Here is a 25,389-nt window from a genome sequence, read left to right on the forward strand (position 1 = left end):
ACCTGCCTTCGTACACATTTTGTGATTCCGTACAGGCGGAAGGCATTTTAATTGAAAGTCTCTGCCTGGTACCGTCGGATAAATACAATACTGCAGCGCCCGAGTTGTTATGAAGTGCGATGTCCTTTGGACATGAGAGGAACACTGATCGTACTTCTTAACACGGACTCTGCAATATCGAATGAACTTAATGATTTAGTGGGCCAGTGACGTATGATAGGATGCGAGAGCGTTCGTCAAACAGGCTATTAAGCAAGCGGTCATTATGTTCTGATTTACCAATGCAAATAAAAGTGCGGCACTTCTGGCAACCGTAGCAAGCGAAACTTCCAGCGACGTAACGGAAGCTCCGAAGCACGGCCAAAAGGAATCCGAAGAAGGCACAATCGTACAGCAGAAGCAGCTTTCCCAGCAGCACAGTCAAGATAAGAACCAGCTACGTGGATCGCCAAGCTTCGCTACCAGAGGGCATACTTGGAAGAGAAAAATAAGGAAGAGGTAGGTGAATGGGATATGGGATAAGGATTTGCGGAAACCACGAGAAATCTAAATTTGGATGGCCGAGCGTGCTTTTGAATAGATGTCCTCCCGAATACGAGTCCAGTGTTTCGAGAGTGCGCGACCTCCTCAGGTGGTACCTGGAGCTGGGCAGGAATCGCGATTGGACAACGGCGCCGTGCCGGCTACGCCGCTTCCTGGTTGACGCTGGGCTGGCGACATGGCGGAAGCGGCCCGGCTATCGCCGCCTGCAGACGTACGGCGACCAGTCTCCAGTCAGTCTCAGCTACAGCTTGGGTACGGGCGCTGCCACTCGCACACTCGCACAGCTGCCGTACGCAACTCATACACAACTCACACCTCGCCATGGGTCTGGTCTCCAAGCTGAGGATTGGCCTCAAGCTCTTCGAGCTAGTAAGTACACGTCGCTGGCTGCCCGATCTGAAGTGCCCACTTGACACAGTGGTTATTTTTGTTGTTGTTGCTGTTTTTGTTGCTGTTGTAGCTACTTGCTACACGAACCAGATGCTATTGGGTAGTATGCAGAACGTGTCAGTAACTTAATTTAGATACGGCTACATGCTGGTCATTTACATTGTAGTCCTTACGTGAATATGGCTATGGAAAGCATGGAAGATAGGATATCAGGTACTGGTTGAAGAAAAACTGAGGGCCAGCTGCCATCTTGCTTGGAGATCTCAGACGGCAGAGCATACGCTCGTGAAAGGCAAAGGTCCAAGGATCGACTCCCAGTCCGACACTAGGGATGGCGTTTGTCGCTCAAACAACAAATTTTTAGAATGAGATTTTCACTCTGCAGCGGAGTGTGCCGTTATATGAAACTTCCTGGCAGATTAAAACTGTGTGTCGGACCGAGACTCGAACTCGGGACCTTTGCCTTTCGCGGGCAAGTGCTCAGCCAACTGAGCTACCCAAGCACGACTCACGCCTTGTCCTCACAGCTTAAGGATATTGCGGAAACTTTCTTTCAGGAGTGCTAGTTCTGCAAGGTTCGCAGGAGAGCTTCTGTTAAGTTTGGAAGGTAAGAGACGAGGTACTGACAGAAGTAAAGCTGTGAGGACGGGGCGTGAGTCGTGCTTGGGTAGCTCAGTTGGATGAGCACTTGCCCGCGAAAGGCAAAGGTCCCGAGTTCGAGTCTCTGTCCGACACACAGTTTTAATCTGCCTGGAAGTTTCAACAAATTTTTACTTATATTGCATTTTTTTCAACGTCAGTCTGACAAGAGAGAGTATTAAAACAGCCCAAAACAACCGGTTTCTGAAAACGATTTTCGATTTTTTTATACATGTTATTTCCTGTAATAAACGCAGAAATCGACTCTCCCAGTTTCAGGATACACATAATCAAAATACTAAACTAAATAGGGAAATAAAAAGAAAACTTATTCAGTCGATCGTTCGCTACTTGTCTCGAAAAGTAAGTGGCTGAATACTACAAAAAATCATCAGTATTCTCCTATTGATCGTAATTTTTTGAAACTCTGCCCAAAAATCATGTCATAATAGAGGATCATATCACAATTTGGGCACTTGGAGCAGTCGGTGCTGAAGGGTGAAAACTGAGGTTGAAGAACTATTTTTTTTTTAATTTGTGCGTTTTCGCGGGGTACAAGCTGATAAAGGTATATTACGTAGACAGAAGCAATAGGTCAGCTACTTTCAGCCGGCTGGGGTGGCCGAGTGGTTCTAGGCGCTGCAGTCTGGAACCGCGAGACCGCTACGGTCGCAGGTTCGAATCCTGCCTCGGGCATGGAGGTGTGTGATGTCCTTAGGTTAGTTACGTTTAACTAGTTCTAAGTTCTAGGGGACTAATGACCTCAGAAGTTGAGTCCCACAGTGCTCAGAGCCATTTGAACAAATGCTGTACCAATTCTTATGCCATGTGTCTGTTGCACGTCCCTGTAGGCATTGCTATTAAAATAACACTGATCGCTTTTCCTATTTTCTATAAAAACACAATATTTTAAAGCAATGGAAATTTTACGATTAAAAATAACTCTTACTCTTTAAAGAAGGGTTACTCAAAACCAAAAATTACAGCACTTCTGCTATGGCTGATTGATATTTCGGTTTTTTACCCGGTTATTCCAAAAAATTAAAGCACCTGTTATAAACGAGACCAAATATAGAAAAATACCGCCTATTTAAAACTAAAACACTGGTATCGGTTTTAACCGGGCGGTTCTTCCCTCCCTATCCGGCGTACAGTTTTAGTCCGCCACGAAGTTTCGAATCAGCGCACGCTTGACTGTAGAGTGAAAATTCATTCTGGATCTGCTGGGAAAACAAACACGAGTCAGTAACGAGCAGTACTGAATGCGATCTTGACGGGAAAGAGTAGAGTGCGTCTTATTGCTATCACCAGTAAGTACCGTGAGTGAAAGGAACCAGATAGTATCCCAACAAGACACACGACGCATACTATCGGCATTTACTCTGTTCTGCAGATATTTACGATCCAATTGAAAAAAATTGTTCAAATGGCTCTGAGCACTAAGGGACTTAACAGCTGAGGTCATCAGTCCCCTAGAACTTAGAACTACTTAAACCTAACTAACCTAAGGGCATCACACACGATTCGAATCTGCGACGTAGCGGTCGCGCGGTTCCAGACTGAAGCGCCTAGAACCGCTCGGCCACTCCGGCCGGCGATCCAATTCAGATACAACGAAAAATGTGGGTAAAAAAATCAAACTAAATGCAATTGTTCTGAAACGTGCCACAGGCGATTACTGGACCTTACAACAAAATACTGTGAAACTGCCCTCAACAATATGTGGAAGTAGATACATCAAAACAAGTTTTGCATCACCTCGGTTCAGAGAGTTCCGGAACCTGTACAGAAAATTGGAATAGAGATCAACATAAACATCATTTCCGGCCTTTTTATTGCTCATGAAAACCACACATTGCATGTTGTACCACCATACGGCGAGACCTTCAGAAGTGGTGGTTCAGATTCCTGTACACACGAGTACCTCTAATACCCAGTAGCACGTCCTCTTGTATTGATGCATGCCTATAGTCGTCGTGGCATACTATCCACAATTTCATGAAGACACTGTTGGTCCTCAATGGCGATTCGACGTAGATCCCTCATAGTGGCTGGAGGGTCACGTCGTCCATAAACAGCCAATTTTCAATCCATCCCAAGCATGTTCGGCAGGTTTCATGTCTGGAGAACATGCTGACCACTCTAGTCGAGCGATGTCGGTATCCTGAAGGAAGTCATTCACAAAACGTTCACGATGGGGGCGCGAATTGTCGTCCATGAAGACGAATGCCTCGCCAGGATGCTGCCGATATGATTGCACTATGGCATTCACGTATCGTACAGCCGTTATGGCGCCTTCCATGACCACCAGCAGCGTACGTCGGCCCCACATAATGCCACTCCAAAACAGCAGGGAGCCTCCACCTTGCTGCACTCGCTGGACAGTGTGCCTAAAGCGTTCAGTCTGATCGGGTTGCCTCCAAACACGTCTCCGACGATTGTTTGGTTGAAGGCATATGCGACACTCATCGGTGAAGAGAACGCGATGCCAATCCTGAGCGATCCATTCGTCATGTTGTTGGGCCCATCCGTACCGCGCTGCATGGTGTCGTGGTTGCAAGGATGGACCTGGCCATGGACGTAGGGAGTGAAGCCTATTGCGCACAGTTTGAATAGTAATACGACGTCCTGTGGCTGCACGAAAAGCATTATTCAACATTGTGGCGTTGCTGTTAGGCTTCCTCCGAGCCATGATGGTAAGGCAGGGGTCATCCACTGTAGTAGTGACCCTTGGATGGCGTGAGCGAGGCATGTCATCGACAGTTGCTGTCTTTATGTATCTCCTCCATGTCCGAACAACATCGCTTTGGCTCACTTCGAGATGCCTTGACACTTCCCTTGTTGAGGGCCTTTCCTGGCACAAAGTAACAATGCGGACGCGATCGAACCGCAGTATTGACCGTCTAGGCATGGCTGAATTACAGACAACAAGAGCCGTGTACCTTCTTCGTGGTGGAATGACTGGAGCTGGTCGGCTGTCGGACCCCCTCTACCTAATAGGAGCTGCTCGTGCATGGTTGTTTACATCTTTGGGCGGGTTTAGTGACATCTCTGAACAGTCAAAGGGACTGTGTCCATGATACAGTATCCATAGTCAACGTCTGTTTTCAGGAGTTCTGGGATCCGGGGTGTGTGTGTGTGTGTGTGTGTGTGTGTGTGTGTGTGTGTAGGCTGCTACTACTTCCTCCTCTACTTAGCGTTAGTTCCTTCTAGTACGAGGTCCGCCGTACTCAAGATTTCGACGTTCAGATGTATCTACCTTATGCGGCCGGTTGCTGGTCCTGTCGCTGTAGCCGTCAGTTACCTACAGGAAGGAAGTCGTGTGCATTGTGTAAACTTTGTTCTGTGCGTGATGGATTGGTCTTATTTTAACTATCTGTGTATCGTATTTTGTGAGGTGGATATTGAGGAACAGCCCAGGATTTGCTTAAACGAGCGTGGGAAACCGCCTGAAAACCAGATTTAGCCTCGTCAGTGCATTAGCAGCGGTGATTAGTAAACCGCCAGGATTCGATCTTGGTTCTCCGCATCTGCATATGTCATGAGGAAGGGCGCTGCGCGTTACGCTGTAAGAGCAAGATAGTATCACTCTGTCCACAATTAAATTAGTCATCAGATGCATACTAGTTTAATTTGTTGTTGAAAATTATTTTTATTAACCTGTTAAAACCATTCCGATTACTGGTTAAATGAGCAAAGATTGTTAATGCTTCGAACATCAGCCTGCGTCACTGTGTGGTGTAGATCACTTTTCTGCCAATAATAAAGTGTATAAATATTTCCGTTGTCTGTGGTATGCAACTGACGGTTGGCAACAAACTTTGTTTTGGAAGAATGCTACTGTAAGACAGTAGCTAGCATGACACGCTGACTAATTAGTCAGAGAATGGACGACAAGCTTAACTTCTGGAAAGATGCTGAACCAAGTTCGTAATTTTAATGACACTGATAACCTTCGGGCAGAAAAATAACTGTGAGGATGAGAAGAGGGGAGTCGACCAAAAGAGGAGAGAGCAGTTTCACTTTAACTGTCACGTAAAAATTGCGAAATGGGCGAAAATCGCGCTGAGCGGGCTGCTTTGATTTTATAATTCACCACACTCCTCGCCCACGTTTCACTGCAGGCACTGAGGCAGGTAATTTTGTGTGTGGCACACCTTAATATGCACACACATCAGGGTGTTGCTTGTTTCTTCTGTGCATCGAGCAGTTTTCCCGCAAACACGTCACAAGCTTTACGACCTGATGTTCTCTGCACGGTCGTAACTGCACCACTAAGTGGACTACGCCTGTCCGTATAGACTAACAGTTTCGCGTCCACCCATCCACACTGCAACACCTTACCTTACCTGGAGCCCAAGGGAAAAGCATTACCGACTTGCTCTTGCGACATGTACTTGGACGTACTACCCAACCTAAATGTAAAGGACTTTTAATAGCTGTAGTTGTCATGTTGTTCAGCACACTGTCCTCAGTCACTAACAGAAATATGTGCACTTATACCCGTTACACCCTGTATAAATAATTTTAGCGCCCTTCCCAGGGGTACTAAATGAACTTTATTATGGTCTTCATATCTCAGTAGGTGAAAACTGGAGAGCATTAAATTTACAGCGAAATATTCACCACTTGAGATGCTGTGAGTTGGCTGAAACATTGTTTCGCTTTTATGAAACGTAGGGTATAATCAACGTGTGGCTAGTATCGACATTACGTGGAACGGCTTGCACTTTAACTAAGGAGCTGACTGCACACTCCACATCAATAAAGGCGAGATTAGTTCAGGATTATGCGATTTACTGAAGAACAGCAATGGATGCGCGCTTGTGTGTGTGTGTGTGTGTGTGTGTGTGTGTGTGTGTGTGTGTGTGTGTGTTTAAGAGAAGGAGAGGACGTAGCTTACTCTGGACAAGTACCGTGCAGGTAGTGAGATGACGGATGATGGCTAATTTATGGAAACCTGATGGGGATGGTTCCTTTGACAGGACACGGCCGACTTCCTTCCTTAATCTGATAGGACCGATGGGGGACACAGCTGTTTGGTCCCTTCCCCCAAATCAATCAACCAACCAACCTGACGGTATAATTTCATATTAAACAGAAAAAGATTATACTTTCTAAGATCTATTTTCCAATCGCAGCAATCAGCCTGTTATTAAAATCCTTTAGAACTCCTACTGTGTAATAAACAATTAATTACTATAAGTATATCAGCAGCATTTAAGCCTTTGAAAGGAAATAGATTGTTAATCAACTACATGAAAGGAATACCTGAAAAAAGATTATTTCCATTTCATTATGTCACATCATACTTTGAGCTGGAATGTAATTATGTATGGCCTTAATTTTCTGTATAGTGGTATAATTCGTAATGAAATATAGACTGTTTCGAGAGATGCACGCGGACATTTATATCTGGCTGCTTAACGCGTATTGTGACTGGGAACAATTCCTCTTCGAACAGTTTACATGTCACCCTGATAGTACTTGTACGTCATGAGATTTATTAATTCTCACAGTGTCTTCGGAAAAGGAACTATGGTCTTCCCGTTTCCACCCACTACGTGGTTCTGTATGACGCGCACGGTATAATGCTTTGTAATGAATCACTGCGATTCCCGTTCTAGAGCGCGTTCTTTTCTGCGAAGACAGTGACAGCAAAAGGAAGAGACGTTTTGACATCACATTTGATTTGGCGCAACATCGCAGCCACGCGAGGTGACAACAGGAAACCAACATCCGGGCCATCCTACCAATGACAACTGCTGCCGTCAGGAGCAACCGAAAAAAAAGCAAATATCCTTCCTCTGGCGTAGTCTGAAAACGTTAAATTTGAATGTGGATGGTACTCGATAGGAACAGGTTGTCACCTAAAACAATTCTAGGCAGGAACGAAAGCAACGTAGAGCGCGACATCCCGGTGACGTCATCACGCAGGGCTACGAGGTCAGTCGGGTAGGTTTGGGGGAAGGAATTCACCGTAGCAACGTTCAAGGAACCATGCCAGAATTATCCTGAAGAGATTTAGCGCAATAACTGAATCTGAATGGGAATTTATTACTTGCTGTTACAAATTAAACCTGCAATCTTGTTAGCTAATGCAGATTGTGTAACACAATCGCTGACTGTCGCAAACACTGAAAACGACGCGTTCATAAAATAACAACACAGTGTTGAATGTACCGGCTACAGCGAGAATAATGTCTTAAACCCGTCGGCACACGGGACGGGGCAGCTACAACGTTAACCTGTGCGTAGACGGGACGTCTAACGTCCCGAGACGCAGCGCCGTCGGCACACGGCACTAGCTGCGTCACGTGATTTTCTGCTCTCGGCTCTCTGCAGCGGAGTTGTCGGCCTTATTTGGCTCACTAACAATACAATCCGCTCAAGAAAATGGGCGCGCGTAAAATTCCGACGTTGGCTCTATTAAAACGCACATTCCCTCCCTTGTGTCCGCATCAGTGAGGACATCAGCTTGTAAAAGCTCAACAAATCTAACAAACTCACTCCTGACAGAACGCACATATATTTATATAACATGAAAAATTACAGATGCCATTCCTATTAATTTCTTAAGAAAGTTCCACAACCTTTTGGAAAACATGAAGATAAAGAAAAAAATTACATACAACAGGACTCCAACCCTATACCGAGCTAATCTCTGAAATGTAAGATGGTGTGTCTAAACACTATCCAAGGTTGTAGCTTCATTACAAGACGCTTTGGGTTTTATCATATAGTCTCCTACAAGCTTTAATCGCCGATATGTTATTAATTTACATTTAATTATAACAAATCCTAACAAGAACGACACATTTTTTCATGAATCTTTAACGTGCCGTCGCCTTAAAACGGCTTAGTCTGATAACACGCGACTTACTGCCTAACATTTATTAAATACTTTTATTACAACAAATCGTACCAATAACGACTCTTTTTTTCCAGACATTCAGTATGCTGGTGCTTAGAAATAGCGTACATTCAAGGGGCGTTCAAATGTTTGAAATGACTCTAAGCACTATGGGACTTAACATCTGAGGTCATCAGCCCCCTAGAACTTAGAACTACTTAAACCTAACTAACCTAAGGACATCACACACATACATGCTCAAGGCAGGATTCGAACCTGCGACTGTAGTAGCAGCGCGGTTCCGGACTGAATCACCTAGAACCTCTCGGCCACAGCGACCGCCTTCATGGGGTGTAATGTACCACATAAAACGTACCAAAGATGGGCTTTTATTGAACGAGACAAGGACAATATGGCGTCTCGCTTTCTGCGCATCGCAAGCTTTCTGCTTGTGACTCAGGGAGCGTTCCTGCTTCCTGTTGGTTATATATTACGCGACACGAAGCTGAAATATCGCAGAACTTCTTTTACGCTTCACGTGACGAGATGGCCCCTCAACGTGAAATGGCAGGAAGTGACGTCATAAGAATCGTAGAGCGCTACGTCGACGTCAGTTAACTCGTCCCGTGTGCCAACGGTTTAAGAACACACAGCCCTACTCCTCTACGAGCCATATTATGTAGCAATTACAATCTGTAATTCCCGAAGTAACTCGTCATCTGGTCCTCAATGCCTATACTTAATTAACTAAAAACAACCAAATTCTAACAACTTCCTTGCACCTACCCACTGCATTGCTATAGTGAGACTACTATTCACGTACTCCATTCCGTGTTAACATATCCCGTCCATTGGAAGCCTCGCACATGAAATTGTTTACTATCTGTGACAACGGTAATAGGCAAATCGATTCGGCTCATATTCACTAAGTGCACAACCTAACATTACAGACTACGTTATTTTGGCTCAACACCTCCCCCTTTCTGAGAAAACAGTCGACTGAGAGTTGATAGTATAGGTAGTATAGTATAGGTAGATTATTGAAAACTGCATTTCTCATCGACATATATGGGTCTGCAAACGCATATTTTCCAAGAAGTTGATGAAAAAATTTTTTTTGAACCTGTGTCTGATTACCAGTTGCATTCTGCAGTTTTTTCCTTGTATTTTTTTTCCGCTTCGAAACTGGTAGGAAAAGAGGGTTAATGTAAGTAAACCCACAAGCAATAATAACAACGCAGGCAAGCAAATTTCTCAAATGACTAGGATTAGCAACGAATTAAAATATTAAGCCTCGTCGTATGAAGCATTTGTCTAACGGCTGGAACTCACGATATCCAGTGTTTCATGGCGCCATATGATAGGTTCGTTTATTTGGACAAAAGTGTATGTTAGTTTGTTTTGATAAAAGCGTTTGGGGCCTGAAGATGGCAAAATGAATGGCCAAAACTGGTTGCTTTCAGAATAAAATAAACTATCTTAAAATATACGGCTGTTGGTGAAGTTTATTGACATTGAAAAAAAAATCATTCATGTCATCAGTTAACCTAATGAACGGGAATCGCGTATGCGATATGTCTTTGGATCATGTAAAAATTTTTTTTCAGTGTGTCATTGTATTTTAAAAGAGGTGGGGACCGAAAACTAGCCCAGCATTTTCTTCGAAGGACGTGGAAAACCGCCTAAAAACACTGTGAGGCTGAAACCTGTGCGCAGGACCAACGGTCGTTAAACCGCCGCGCTGATTCGAACCGGGACCGGCTCACCTCGCTGTCACACATGCAAACATATCGCGCGTTCAGCACTACAAGCGCACGTATTTGTGGTGATGTTTGCTATACAGCAGACGCGATTATAATGAAAAGTGCGGTATTTCTTGTTCAAACAGCAGAAGTTGTAGGGTGAGGACCGAAGACTGTAACTGATAATGGAACGTAGCTGTACGTTAGAAATGCCTGGCTCGTGTCTGCAACAAGAAAGCATACATGATAGTGAAGCCTAACTCATCGTAGGGGAAAATTACGAACTTGGTACTTTAACAGTACTTGCTGTAATAATTTTAGTACTGTTATAGTAGAAAAAATGGAAAATTTACACGGGTGTGCTGAAAAGTAATGTTTCAGAATTTTTATGTGAAAACTCTTATAGCTTTTTAAACGTAAACAAACAATATTAACATTCCACATCTTTATTTTTCATGGCTACATGTTTAGAGCCCTCTGCCGTTAGAGGGCTGTGAGTTGTAGCGTGTAACATGGCGGTGTGTAATGTAACTATGTAGGTGCCTGAGAAACAGCGTGCTGTAATCAAGTTTCGAATTCAAAGAGTTCGTCCACACATGGAGCACCCAGTCCTTCAGCAAGGCAGTGTCAGACCACACCCAAGCGCTGCGACATCTGCAACAATACTACACCTTGGGCTCAGTCATCCATCCTCCTCCTTACAGTCTCGACTTGGCCCTATCCGATTTTCATCTACAAGGGCTTCACTTTGATAGTGACGAAGAAGTGCAAGCAGAGGTGGGGTTGTGGCCGCGTCAACAAAGTCAAACTTCCTACAATGACGGTATCAACAACCTGCTGTTTCGTTGGAAGAAATGTGTTCATACCCAGAATGACTATGTTAAGAAATAAATATGTAGACATCAAGAATAAAGATGTATAATATAAATAAGGTATTATTTTATTCATAGCTGTAATCTTAAGCAACTGATAACAACATTCATACCATTATTAAAGAGGCCTTTGATTCCACTAATTCTCTCAACCCTCCCAAAGACCCTGCTAGATTACTAAGCATAAGTCCTAAAACACCACCCTTATGGTCACAAGTTAAGATTCATAAAAAATTGGCCTGTTTGTCTAGTCGTTAATGGAACTGTTAGCCCTGGATACTTCGTGTCCAAGAAATTACTGGTTCTTTTCGAGAAATACTATACATACACATCATTCTCTTTGAAGAAAAGGGATTATTAACCTAAAAAATTTCCCTTTTGCTACTAGCCATATATTCGCACCTTTTGATATTAAAATCTCTGCACTAACATCCGTATAGATAAAACTATATTATTACTGAAGACAATTTCACTAAGTAAAAGAAACTAAATTCAAATGAAATTAAAGAATTTAATGATTTTTGAGAATCGTTCAAAGCACAACTACTTCAGTTTCGATGGGCAGCTATATCAACAAGGGGACAGCCTTTCTATGGGGAACTGCCCCGCTGGATTTTAAGCTGACATCTCCATTAACGTCTCTGAAAAGCATTTTTTAAATTCCAACAACACTTTAGCAAATAACATTTATTTCTACAGATGATATGTCGATAATACCATTATTGTATTAACGAGAGGTGTGGAGTACGTGAAACTGCTAAAATTAAATTTACATATGAAACAGAAAATCAACATAATGAACTTCTGGACCTGAGACAACGTTTAGTACATGATAAAATTAACCTTGACTTTTACAGGAAACCGAACACAACAAAGAATTTCATACATGGCTAATATTGTTACCCCTTTAAGCACAAATTGGCGTTTTTTCACGCTATAATCGACCGTATTATTGAGGTGCCCCTTATTCGTTCCAACATTGCTGCAGAAGTTAGTAATTTTATGCGTGTAGCGATCAAAAACGGAAATCAAGCAAGACTCATGTAAATATTTTATAAAAATAAAACCAGAAAATTAAAACGACCTTACTGTTAAAAAATATGCTACAATACCATTTCTAGGTTACATTTCATATAGTATAGCTAATTTGTTCACAAAAATATGACATCACCGTGTTCTTTAGCAACAATAATGGCAACAAGTTGCTCTCTATAAATAATGAGAAATCTCCAACTGTCAAATTTCTCAAACCTGGGGTATATAAAATACGTATGTCCGAGTATTTATGTATGTTTCATTATTAGTTATTCATACTACAATTTCAATTATCTGAACAATAGAAAATAATCTTTCACATTATCACTACTTCTGCTGCACAGCAAAAATCACCATAAATAATTCTGATTGTGATGTGATCTGGCGTGTTGGACAAGAGGACTACATATTCCTTTGCCGAGCTAGAAATGTCCAGTCCAGTGGTGCAAAATAATGAACTTGCTTCTATTCATGTGAGGAAGCAGGAGAGGGGGGGGGGAGGGGGGGGCGGGCGCATATGGCAGGAAACCGCGCCTTCCTTCCTGTTTCAGCTCTGCCTTTTTCTTGGCGCACGTCTTTCGAAACGTCGTCCCGAAATGTCGGTTGTTATTGGCAAACACATCACACACCTGTGAAACACAGAACCGTCATAGATAATCTAAATGTATTTGCTAGACCATTATCTGAGTGTGAAGGGCAACAATGTTCCCTGGAGTTGTTGGTTGTTAACCTTCGGGAAATGTCTTTACTATGCGGCAATACGGCATTGGTAACAATCACATCACTCAGGTTTATTAGAATGTGATGTACGCCTCCAATACCAAGCGGTCAGTTTTTAACATCCGGGTTACAATCCGCTACTATTAATAGTTTTCCCTAGGTGGGAAGACTGGAACGGAGTTCGCAATTGTTTGACCTTGTAGCTCGTGGACGAAATTATCTTATTTTTTGGAATAGTTTACGATTTTTAAAAGTGGAGTAAATCACGTTGCTGGAGACACAAGACGTGTACTCGCATGGCTGTGAAGATTAATGGCCTAATCCCTCCTGTAGTAGTAATACTGTGATCCCATGCGCGCCGAACTCGACATTCGCGCCAAGATGTGTCAGGTTATCTTTACTAATTCCCTAGATGTTTGATTGTCTAATTTCTTGAAAATGTATGATTCTTTAAAAAATATTACAATGAGCTTAGAGCATTCTGAGACACAGGAATGTTTGTACACAAATGATTGAAGACAGTCGCAGAAGGGATCGACGAATAATTAACTTACATTTTATAAATGGCTGCATTCTGAGAGACGGTTTGCACGAAAGCTATCTCTGAATGTGCGTATTTTCCTGCAGCAGTAAGTACCGGGTGGTTGTAATTAAAGTGTAAGGAAGATACTGACGGAGGTCCAATGTGCTGTAATTATCATATGGCAGCGGCACTTGATAGATTTGCTGATGCATTAATGTAGAACCTATTTACGCGGAAAAAAAATTGTTCTAGTTTGGGCCACCGGGTGCAAATCTTGGGCTGTACAGCATCTTGTCGGCGTCTTCGGTGCTCATATTGAACAAAATGTGTAAGGGGGCGATTAATAATAAAATCAACATTATGCCTTTCTCACTTGCCTGATCTTTTCTGCCCAAGTCCAGTTCCTAAGCAATTACATATGGAAACTTTAAAAATGAACACTAACAGTCTCGGCCACAAAAAAACTGTATTTTTTGGTAACCGGTTTCGGTCAGTTTCTGACATCTTCAGGTCTCACATATGATAATCTGAAGATGGTAAAAAACTGATCGAAACCGGTTACCGTGAAATAAAGTTTTTTGCGGTCGACACTGTTTGTGTTCATTACTGAAGTATTTTTTGCCAGACCGTTGTTCTCCAAGAGAAATTCTCTCAAAAATTACATATGGAAACATTTCTGTACGCCTTTTTGCATTCACGCCGTCAGATATGCACCTGGTGGCCAAAAACTGGAACTCGTTTTCTTCCAGCGTATATCGGTTCCACATTAATGCACTGGAATATCTACCAAAATTCGCTGCCATACGGCAGTTATGGCCCACAGTGGAGCTCTGGGACTAGCTGCACTTTAATTATAACCGCCCAGTATACTGCCTTTAGCTTTATTACAAATCATTATAATCTGTCATTGTTTATAGTTCATGCTGACGTAACATGTGATTGAATAAGACGTAGTGTAGTTGCTATACTCAACTGCAAAGCTGAAAGATAGGCATCCCTCGCTGTTCTGAAGATGATACCCGCCTACTGTTTCACGAGGATTTTCTGACACTCTTGGAAGGTACCGCTATATTTGTTTTTAGTATCGATAAACAGGTTTCGTGTGTTGCATGTTGCAGGCGCTGGCGTGCGCGTGCATTGGCACATTCGCCGAAACTCAGCTACACACGGTGCTGGACGTGTACATACTGGAGATCACCACATACAGCGGCTACGTCATCATCATGAGCGGCTTCCTCATCGGCTACATGACCGGCGAGCGCATACCTCCCAAGATGGTGAGTCCTCATGCGGGGAGGTCAACGCAACGGGGGCGCCTTGATATTTCAAAAATTGTTCAGTACACATGCGGCAAGGCTTACTGTAACTGTTAAGTAAGCTAAGTTACTAGTATTTTACCGTACGTTCAGGACCCTTTCTGTCGGACAGCTTCAGTCACCTTAGTCTGCGGTCAAAGTGGCACGTACATCGACAGATTCCTCCTCCGACCGACATCGGCCGAAGACGGCCAATCTTCTAAATTAGTACACCAGTGCGTGACTTTATTTATATATACGTTACGAGTGGTACAGTAGCTCTGTTCCTCTCAAAGATATACTTTCGTTTTCTCGAAGGCATCGATAGATGTCTCTGCTGTCAAGGTATCGTCACAATCTATCGTCTTGACTCCGGCAGCCATTCTACCAGACGAATTAAAGTAGCAGCTCGTTATATATTCGGCTGATTCATTCACAGCAAATATGTTTTTTCTTTCTTTGGAAGTGACAACCTGTCCACTTCATACTCGTTATTTACACAGCGGTATGTGTTACGAAAAGTACTTAAGGAGAAGCTGTCCCGCTGTTAAAAATAAATGTGCTAGCTGTGTGACGTATGTTCTAATTTGTGCGAAAAATTACAGTTCACTTCCATAAAAGTAAACTTCTTGCTTTGTTGTTTAAAGTAAGTGAAATAACGAGGGAAAACACCAGCAGAAATATGCCAGTGCCAACACCAGAATATATATTCGTCTGCTTACATGCTTTACTAGAAGATGTTCTTGTTTGACAATAAGTTTCCTAAAATAGTTAGCTTGGAAATTTTCTTTTATACTTATCGGCGGCTGATCGTGAGACTAAGTCACCTTTTAATTCTTTCTCCGTTGCTTCAGTCTTGTCTAGGTTTTTTTATTTGAATGGTAGTTTGTTTTTACCGGATGATCAACATGTTTTGAATATTCACTCAAATTTCCGTCTCCCATGCTTAATTTGTAAATTATTGAGAGCGACAAGTCCCCAAAGCTCTAAGAAACGTGAATCTGATTAATAAAATCTTTACCGATAGCAGGGCGCAAATCTTAGCTTTCCTATTCCAATACCATCTCTTTCCCCCAAACCGGAGAGTTTACACATTACACCAGACTGACGATATGCAACTTACTGTTTTGTTCTGTGCCATCCGTCTCTTGAAAACTTCGAACGGCAATAACTCATTATCAGACATTTCATCTCAATAAATTGTACCTTATGCGAGAGATCCTCAATATGCTAGTGTTTTGAAACAGCATTCATTTGTAAAACGTAAGTTATAATGTGCTTATAATATGAAACACTTAAAATACGAGCTTGACGAAATCCAGTATGGTCTCCCGCAGGTGCTTCAGCTAGACTACATCTTCGAAAGGAGTGCAGCCATAGTACATCTTTGAAAGGACCACAGCGACAGTGCCGTGTAATGTGTATGAAAATAAAGGCATGTGTACAGCAGTACGTGCCTGGCCACAATGCAACCGATGTCATCGCCCGATCGTATAACTTCGAACGTCGGTCAGTGAAATTCAAATCTGTTGCCTCCGATCAAATCGGCTGACGTTCCCACACGCAAAACATGGACTGTGAGATATTTTAAATTTGTTACATGAAATGAAGAGTTTGTGGGATCCTGAGGATGGGAGATGGAATTAACAGCGACTTATCTCGGAACCTATGCTCTGAAATCGCTGCTTTATTGGAAACCACAAGTTTCGGACAACTTAAATTTTTAATAATAATTCATTGAATGTTAGCTTATATTACATTGTGCATGTTCTGTGGCTGTTTAGCCATTTCAGCCACATGTCTGTACTTAAAACTAAGCATGCCATGCAGGCAAAGCTAGTATCGGAAATTTTAGGCCTAGATTATAATCTCAAAAAATTGTGTGATGAAGTGAGAAAGGTGGTGTAAGTCAATTTCGATGCTTAAAGTTACTACAGAGGGTCTTATTTCGGTTATGGCAAGTGGGCACTAACTGTCTACGAGTTATTATTACTGCTTAGTTGCGTTTTTAGGTCATTAGGTAGTGATTCTACTACATGTGACGGTTTGCAAATTTGGTGCGTGTTTTTGTGTTTCCGCTTTTCAGTGCTTTGTGTGTTCAGAAAATCTTATTCCAAAATTTATATTTGTCTCTCGCACATGTCCTAAATTACAGCCAATGAAAGTTAAATTACATATGTCTGTTTTGGAGAGTTTATCTGAAACTGCAGAAAGTTTGTAATCTTGCTTTCCCGTGTCAGCACGAATCACCTCTTGTTTGTTTACCTGGTTATTCCAATAACTGAGGAATGAGTATACAGTACTCGACACGTTCTTTTCGAGACAGATATAGGTTTCAGTAGATTCGTAACCTCTAACTCCCCTTAAAAACTGACGAAGATGATCGAACGCACTGTGACCAAGCTGTCGGCTGATGTTATGGGGCGACCTCTCTGATATTGGGACAACATAGAAAAGCGCCAAAAAATGTTCAAACGTGTGTTAAATCTTATGGGACTTAACTGCTAAGGTCATCAGTCCCTAAGCTTACACACTACATAACCTAAATTATCCTAAGGGCAAACACACACACACACACACACACACACACACACACACACACACCCATGCCCGTGGGAGGACTCGAACCTACGCTGGGACCAGCCGCACAGTCCATGACTGCAGCGCCTTTAGACCGCTCGGCTAATCCCGCGCGGCTGAAAAGCGTCGATGTGTAAGAATTGTAAGGATCTATTTCTGGTCCCACAGTGGTTTATCACTCGCAATCAAGCAACAGAAACTGCCACCAATTGTGGTAGCCAGTATCACAACGGAAATGGCCTTGTAACCGCGAAGTTTTTCATTTGTCGTTATCATGAACAGTCTGATAACGAGAAAGCTGTGATCACTTATCAGTATATCCTGCGGAATTGAATAATACTGCTTACTCATGGCTCCGGCGATTTTGCTTAAACGAAGAAGAAATACTGATTTAAGAACTAGATGCATTAGTATTTCACTAGCATAAAAGCTACTGCGATAATACTGGGACAACGTGAAATTTTTTCAGCCTGATGCAGTTTTGATATTAATGGAATTTCATTTTTGTTATGTTGGTACACGCAGCACAATAACTTAAGGCACACTTCAACTTGATTTGCGGAATATTTTTCTTTGCGCGACTTTTAAATACATCGTTTTGTATATGTCACATGCAAATCGATGAACTACAATATCTTACCGCCATAAAAATTATTTTATCTGGCCAGTTTAGACCCAATGCAATGTTTCCCAGTGTTGAGATACACCTGCAGTGAGACTGCTCCGTTATTTTTAATAGTAAAGTGGTGGGCAGCAGAATAACGAAGACAACGTATGCGCACTTTTCCTGGGGTCGAACTGCTGTGTATGAATAGTGGATCTAACAAACGCTGAACGCAAGAAGCAAAATTGCAGTATGTTGAAACCGATATTCCTCACCATCAGTCGATTTCATCTTCCGGGATGCACAAAGGATACTTATAATAAACAGATCACGTGGCAAAGGGTACAACAGTAACTTACGAGTACTGCGCTAATTATTTGGAGCAACTAGATGAAAAAATAGTGATAAGAGGCGAGAATTGCAAAAGGAAAAGGCTCTTATTTCATCATGACAACACAGCTGCAAATCAAAACCGAGTCAGTAGTTGGAAAACAGTGTCATGTGAATTACGAGCCGCTGGAAAATTGGCAGCACTCGTCAGATTTGGCGCCAACTGACTTCCACCTCTTATCATACACTAAGAAAAATTGTTGCTTGAAAATATTTTGAGATCAATGGAGTTCGGTGTGGGGCGGCGATGGGGTGAGTGGATTGCTGTGGCCTGTTGTGGTATTGTGAACCACCGTGAGCTACGGCGGGGACGAATCCCGTCCGTCGTTTCTAGGTGCCCGGTTCAACACACACACACACACACACACACACACACACACACACACACACACACTACTCGCGTTAAATTACATTTACGTTCTGCATTAGGAGAACTACGGCGTCTACGCACTTGTGCAAAAAAGAAAAAGTAGGGAAGCCACTCGTTCAGTGCCGAATGGGAATTGCCTTACTTTCGTGTTGTTTAGAGGCCAAGCAAAGGGCTTGATATGCCATCGCACTGTTATAAGCTAGAAAAACATCTACTGGAACGTCATTACACACCACCAATAAAGACGATACAATGGTGTTTTTTTTTTCCTGACGAAGATTGTTGCGCGTTAGCTGAACTGAAGGGAATAAAACTGAATTAAGCATAAGGAGAGTGGTGTCAAAATCTATTATTTCTGACATTACAAATTATTTGAATTCGTTAAGTGTCTTAATGCAAAGGGAGAATCATTTGATAACAGATGTGGCGGACAAGACTGATGCCACAAACAAAAATTAATCCTGTGGAAAATTTGTCTTCAAGTTTATAACATGAATCATTTTCCATAACTCGAGGCAGTCATTTGTGGACCAGATATGACTGAACAAGTTTCAGTAATTGCAACATCTCATCACAAGTTCTCAAAGAAACTGCATGACATTGCACGATCGAAGGTGGATTTCGATTTATTTGTCAGACCACTTTCGCTTTTCGCTACTGATGTACATCGTTATTTCAAATGGCTCCAAGCACTGTGGGACTTAACATCTGAGGTCATCAGTCCCCTAGACTTAGAACTACTTAAACCTAACTAGCCTAAGGACATCACACACATCCATGCCCGAGGCTCGATTCGAACCTGCGACCGCAGCAGCCGTGTGGTTTCGAACTAAATCGCCTAGAACCGCTCGGCCACCGCGGCCGGCCTCCTCGTAATTTCTGACACGGTGTGATAGATGTACGGTGTAATGTTGGCCAGGCCTGATCTAATGGATAGTAGTTGAGTTAGTGTGAAGTCTAATTCTCTTCTTAGCTCATCAGCTGACACTACACTTTCATTCCATCACACTACAATCCTTTTCACAGCAGTAATCCATACAGACAGTTGGTCAAGCTTTTCAATAGATTTTTCCTACCCGCAAAACATGATATACGACTTCTTTCAAACGCTGATTCTACTCGTTTAACCATAACTGCTCCTGAATCACTAACCACTACCCATATTTCCTGCTACTGAAGCCCCACTCCCTTCATTACAAGTCTGTAATCACATGTTCAAAACATAATCCGTCACTCTGTTAATTCTTAGATATCAAGAGTAGCCGTTTCCCTTTTATTGCTTTCAAAATAATGAACGGTAATTCCGAGAACACTTTTACGTTCTGTTGTGTCTGTCAAAATATCTGTCAAGAGTGTTAAATTGTCCACGTCCTGAATTTTATTTTAGAAATAGTTCCAAGTAACTTCAAACTTGTTTTCCAGCATCCTCTTGCAAGTATGTATTGACGGCACTTTGCAGGAACGTACAATGACTTTCAGCAAACCTAAAAAGCCTTCATTTTCAACAATTTGAAAAGGTTGTTCATCGTAACAATTCATGTACGAAACTGCTTTACACAAGCGTACACCTTCCGTCCCAGCTTGTGATGCATATTCTGAGACATGCCAAAAACTTGAATTTCATGTTGACTGAAGAGAATTTTTAGGCAATGCATCTTAAGTACTGAAAGGCATCAGTCAATCCGTCTCCCATATAATTTTGGTGATTTTGCCTTATCAATTTCGGCAATTTTCGTCCGCCTGCTTTTGCTAGTATTTTTCATCCTCATATTTTCCATGCCAGGGACGAAAATAGCGCTGGGAACCTGAATTTCTGTGTCTTTATTCTCACCTTAACATTGAATTACTAAATACTAGTAAAATTTACGATATTAGTTGGTATCTGTACACATGAGCGCCACGTGCTCTTGAGTATTTTCATGGCAAACATTGTTGTTAACAATGACTGAACTATTTATTGCCAGGCTACAGTTGTTTGCTGGCACCTGTGCTCTCGTCATAAATACTGCGAATGTCTACTAATGGTGTGCCTGTTTTCTAGTAGTCGGCATGTTCCTTTTATCCCTTAGAATTTATCTTCGTGTGACATCTTTGGTGTAATATCAAGCAGTCACATAGAAGCGAGTTAGTTTGTATCACATCGGCCCTCTGCAGTGTTAATCTCGTGTTTTGCTACTGAAATCAGCACAATACAGATGGTGCTGACCTTGATTTAGACAGTAACATAATGCACGATTTGCTTGAAGAAGCTGATAAAAATACAGGCAATGGATAATTTAGTGAAGAAGAAGATAATGTTGAGTGTACAGATGACAGTGACGCAGAGCCAGACCCTGAAGCAGCAATGACGAAAACGAGGAATCTGAAAAAGCAAATTTGGGTGACCGGGATGACCGAGCTAGGTCGCGATCAGATTGATGTAATAGTGTCTAAAGCAGAAAAGACTCTGTCACTTTGTGTGGAAAATACTTTCGGAGTTATAATAATTTGTAAATAGTGCAAATACAAATTATGACTTCTTTTCCGATAACATTCTAAGCAATGAAATTAACACAGGATATTTTGTGCTTATTTTGTATCTAACATACCACTGGAGATGATAATAATAATAATAATAATAATAATTACATGACTTATAAATTGTGAGTTCCAAATTCAAATGGCTCTGAGCACTATGTGACTTAACATCTGAGGTCATCAGTCCCCTAAAACTTCGAACTACTTAAACCTAAATAACCTAAGGACATCACATACATCCATGCCCGAGGCAGGAGTCGAACCTGCGACCGCAGCAGTCGCGCGGTTCCGGACTGAAGGGCCTAGAACCGCTCGGCCACCGCGGCCGGCTTGTGAGTTCCTTCGTATAAAAGTTGGAATAGTCAGATTTACGGTGCTTTAGTGGCAGTGTAACATTTTCCCTCCTTAAAGCTCTAGGGCTAGTTCCAACTGACAGCAAGAACAACATGTGCGTTTTACCACCTTCCCAAACATGGATGCTTGTTCACTCGGAATGAATGTGATCGTAATAATAAATGTATGCAACTCGGCAAACTCAGGTTGAAGCCCTTGGTTTAGTTTTGCGGTAGCATCCTGGGAACATATTTTCGAAGCCTTTTCCGGTGGCGTCAAGTCGGCGCGACTCTGTGCCGCCCGAAGCGGCCGCGCGTCTCCAGGCGCGGCGCCACGCGCTTGGTCGTTCCGTATCCTAGTGCTGCGACGCCAAGCAGTCTGTGGCTGGTTAACATGCCCTCATCAAGTTTCGTCGCTCTGTCTATGCAGAGGTGAGGAAGCTGAAGTTTTAAAGAGAATTTGTTGGGGTGAGGAGAAGAGCAGTCGCAGCACGCAATCGCTGCTCCGTGATCTAGTCAGCAGTTATTTTTGAATGGGAATTAGACCGATTTCGAGTTACGTCTCTCCGTAACGATGCGTATTGTAGGCCCTCTGCTGTTCCTAATCTATGTACATGATTTACGAGACGATCTGAGCAGCCGTCTAAGGTTGTTTGCAGCTGATGCTATCGTTTATCGTCTAGTAAAATTATCAGAAGATCAAAACCAACTGCAAAACGATTTAGATAAGATGGTGTAAAAGTTGGCAACTGACCGTAAGTAATGGAAAACTGTGAGGTCATCCACATGATGATACAAGGAATCCGTTAAACTTCGGTTATACGATAAATTAGTCAAATCTTAAGGCCGTAAATTCAACTAAATACCCAAGAATTACAATTACGAATATCTGAAACTGGAAAGCATCCACAGAAAATGTTGTGGGGAAGGCGAACCAAAGACTGCATTTTACTGGCAGAACACTTAGAAGATGCAACATAATTACTAAAGAGATTGCCTAGACTATGCTTGTCCATCCTCTTTTGGAGTGTTGCTGCGAGGTGTTGGATCCTTACCAGATACGATAACCAGAGTACATCGAGAAAGTTCAAAGAAGAACAGCAGCTTTTGTACTACCGAGCACTTGGAGAGAGAGTATCACGAACATGATACAGGATTTGGGATGGAAATCATTTAAGTAAAGGCGTTTCTCATTGCGGCGGGATCTTGTCATGAAATTTCTGCCGCCAACTTCCTCCTCCGAATGTGAAAATATTTAGTTGCCGAGCTACATAGAAAGAAACGATCATCACAATAAAATATGGGAAATCAAAGCTCGCACGGTGAGATATAGGTGTTCGTCGCTTCCGGGCGCTTTTCGAGAGTAGAATAAGAGAGAATTATTGTGAAGGTGGTTCGATGAATACTCCGTCAGGCACTTAACGGTGGTTTCCAAGTAGCCATGTAGACTTTTTCAAAACCGTTTTTACAGTTCAGATGAAACCGAATTCCGTGTTTGATACGTTACGAAGCATTTCAGGCAAACTATGCGCAGTTGATTAACATGGATCTTTTCGCTGTGAGTCACGAACTGGCTTTGGTGATTCAGTTACGAGGGGGGATCAAATATAAACTGGATTTTTGTTCCTGAACATCAACAGTCGGTAGGACTGGCCCCGCGCTTCTGCTATGCTTAGGAGGGACCGTTAGAAGTGAGGAGAGCGTGCTGTTGGGATGACTGTTCAGTATAATCAAAAAACTAACACATACTCGTTGCTGTCCAAACTTTTAACTGAACGTAACGAATACCAAGTCTCAATAGCAAGCTAGCCTACTCGGTAGGAGAAGCGATATTTCCAGGCCGTCTGCTCTTGATGAAAATGGGGCGAAATCGAGACGGCACTCCCTAAGCTCCACAGCGTCGACCAGAGGGCGCTCTGGTCGGCGTAGTTAGTCTTCTCTCGTAGTGCCAACTTACGAGAGCGTGCACCTACGTTGTGGCATTGTCACTATCGATGCCACACTGCATTGACGCCAAGATCCATGATACACCTGGAAAGCCTGCAGTAGCTTATTTATTATCATCACTTTCAACAATCATATTGTATGCAGATGACGGCACGAACAGAAAATAATGCGGATTCGCTACTAAATGTCATGTTAATGGATAACGGGCATGTTTCGATTGATGGAAGAGTAGACAACATGTGTACAAATATTATAACCTCACTGTACAAACGATGGATTTATGAAGTGCCACCTCTTGCGGATATGCGGAAAACTTTTTTTTAAACGAAAATCCTTCTTTGTCGTTCTAAGGAATCCTCGTCGAGCTTCTGCTAACTTTACGAATTGGTTTTTTTTTCACTTTTTTGTCCTTTTGAGATCCGCTGGCGCTTCACCTGTATTACCATTATTTGTCTGTGATTTGATTGATGGCGCATTTTTTTGTCAGCACTGTGTCTTTGTTGACTACTGTGCTTGTGCGGTTGTAAGCGGCTGCTGTGTGCCTCAGGACCTGCTGCTAACGGCCGTGGGCGGCGTGCTGTTCGTGGTTTCGGGCAGTCTACGCATCCACGGCACCACCTTCAAGCCCGACTACTACAAGCCCGAGAGCCTGTCCAACACCTGCGGCGCCCTCGCCATCGTCAACGGCTTCTTCTTCGCCGCAGACGCGCTCGCTTGGTTCCGCGATGTCAACGAGTATAGCCCGCACTGAGCGAGCGAGAGAGCGCGCGCGCGCGATCTTCCTCCCCCCCCCCCCCCCCCCCTCTCCTACCCACTCCTTCTTACTAGTGACTATGTTACAAACTTCCATCTATGTTGTTGCAAATATACAATAAAGAAATGACAATCTGTTGCAATGTACCGCAGAGTTACTGTCCCCTGATTTACACTCCAATATTCCATACAAAATTTTACGACTAGTGCACAAGCTGATTCTCAAGAAACTATTCGATTTTGTACTCTTACATTCAAAACCCAGAAATAAAGAAGAACAAGCTGTTATTTTATGCAAATTTTGTCAAATAAAACATGGTTGGAGACCGTGGTTGTTGTATGAAATAAATTGTTCATGGTGTATAGCAACCAGCCACAAATTGGTTTTATGTAACTTTATTTAAAAAGTACAGTTATCGGTTTCCAATTTTTCACATTTCAGCATCACACTGTTTATTCATGCTTTCATCAAAAAAATTATACATTATTTTCCTGTGGGTTGCCGTGAAATGTCCATCTGTCGTTTTCTTGCAATGAACAACATTCTCAAGGATGTTCGTATTTTCACCACCACAAACTTTGCACTGAATTGTAAACCACTTTCGTTCGGTTACAAAACGAATTTCCAATGTGCACCACACGTTTTGCTTTACAACATACGAAAACAAATACACAGTTTACAAATTATTCTGTTATTTACATTAACATTTACAAAGAATAAACTTAAAATTTTTGGACGTTCGCAACATTCAGACGGCATCAGCGCAGTAATAATATCAATCGGACCCTCAATACTTCAATTTTTAGTTGTCTAAGAAAGATAATATGCAGTCATTTCGTGGTCGAAGCTCTTTCCTCGGCTGCGTTTGCTTCCTAATACGTAATAAGGAAATATGGCTCTGCCTTCAGCAACAATAATTTTTCTTGTTTTACTTCCCATACATGTTTCGGACAAAAACCCACTGAAGATGAAGCAGCTTCTCCAAAATATGTGTGGGTAGTAAAACAAGAAAAATTGTGGTTGTTCAAGGCTCAAGCACACTTCCTTGTTACGTGTAATAGGCAATCATTTATTTTCAGAAATTGGAAAGACAACTATTTTAAAAATCTGCCTGCTGAGTCTCTCACAGAAACTATACATATAAGCGTCGATGGATGTCTAGGTACGCGTAATGCACAGACTACATCAGAGAGTTTTGTCAGGACTGGCTCTCCCAAGGCCATCAGTAGTTCTAATGGAATGTTGTCTACTCCGGGGGCCTTGTTTCGACTCACCATCTGGTG

General features: G+C 42.5%; 1 protein-coding gene across 1 annotated transcript; it reads left to right on the forward strand.

The window, feature by feature from the left end:
- The first annotated feature begins 756 nt into the window (after positions 1–756).
- On the forward strand, positions 757–24,436 carry LOC124595902. The gene is made up of 3 exons (XM_047134812.1): positions 757–912; positions 14,436–14,594; positions 23,900–24,436. Exons 1-3 carry the CDS (start codon positions 865–867, stop codon positions 24,101–24,103), a joined length of 411 nt encoding a protein of 136 aa, XP_046990768.1. The 5' UTR covers positions 757–864; the 3' UTR covers positions 24,104–24,436.
- Positions 24,437–25,389: the final 953 nt, after the last annotated feature.

Source organism: Schistocerca americana, chromosome 2 (genome assembly GCF_021461395.2).
Source record: "Schistocerca americana isolate TAMUIC-IGC-003095 chromosome 2, iqSchAmer2.1, whole genome shotgun sequence".
NCBI lineage: Eukaryota > Metazoa > Arthropoda > Insecta > Orthoptera > Acrididae > Schistocerca > Schistocerca americana.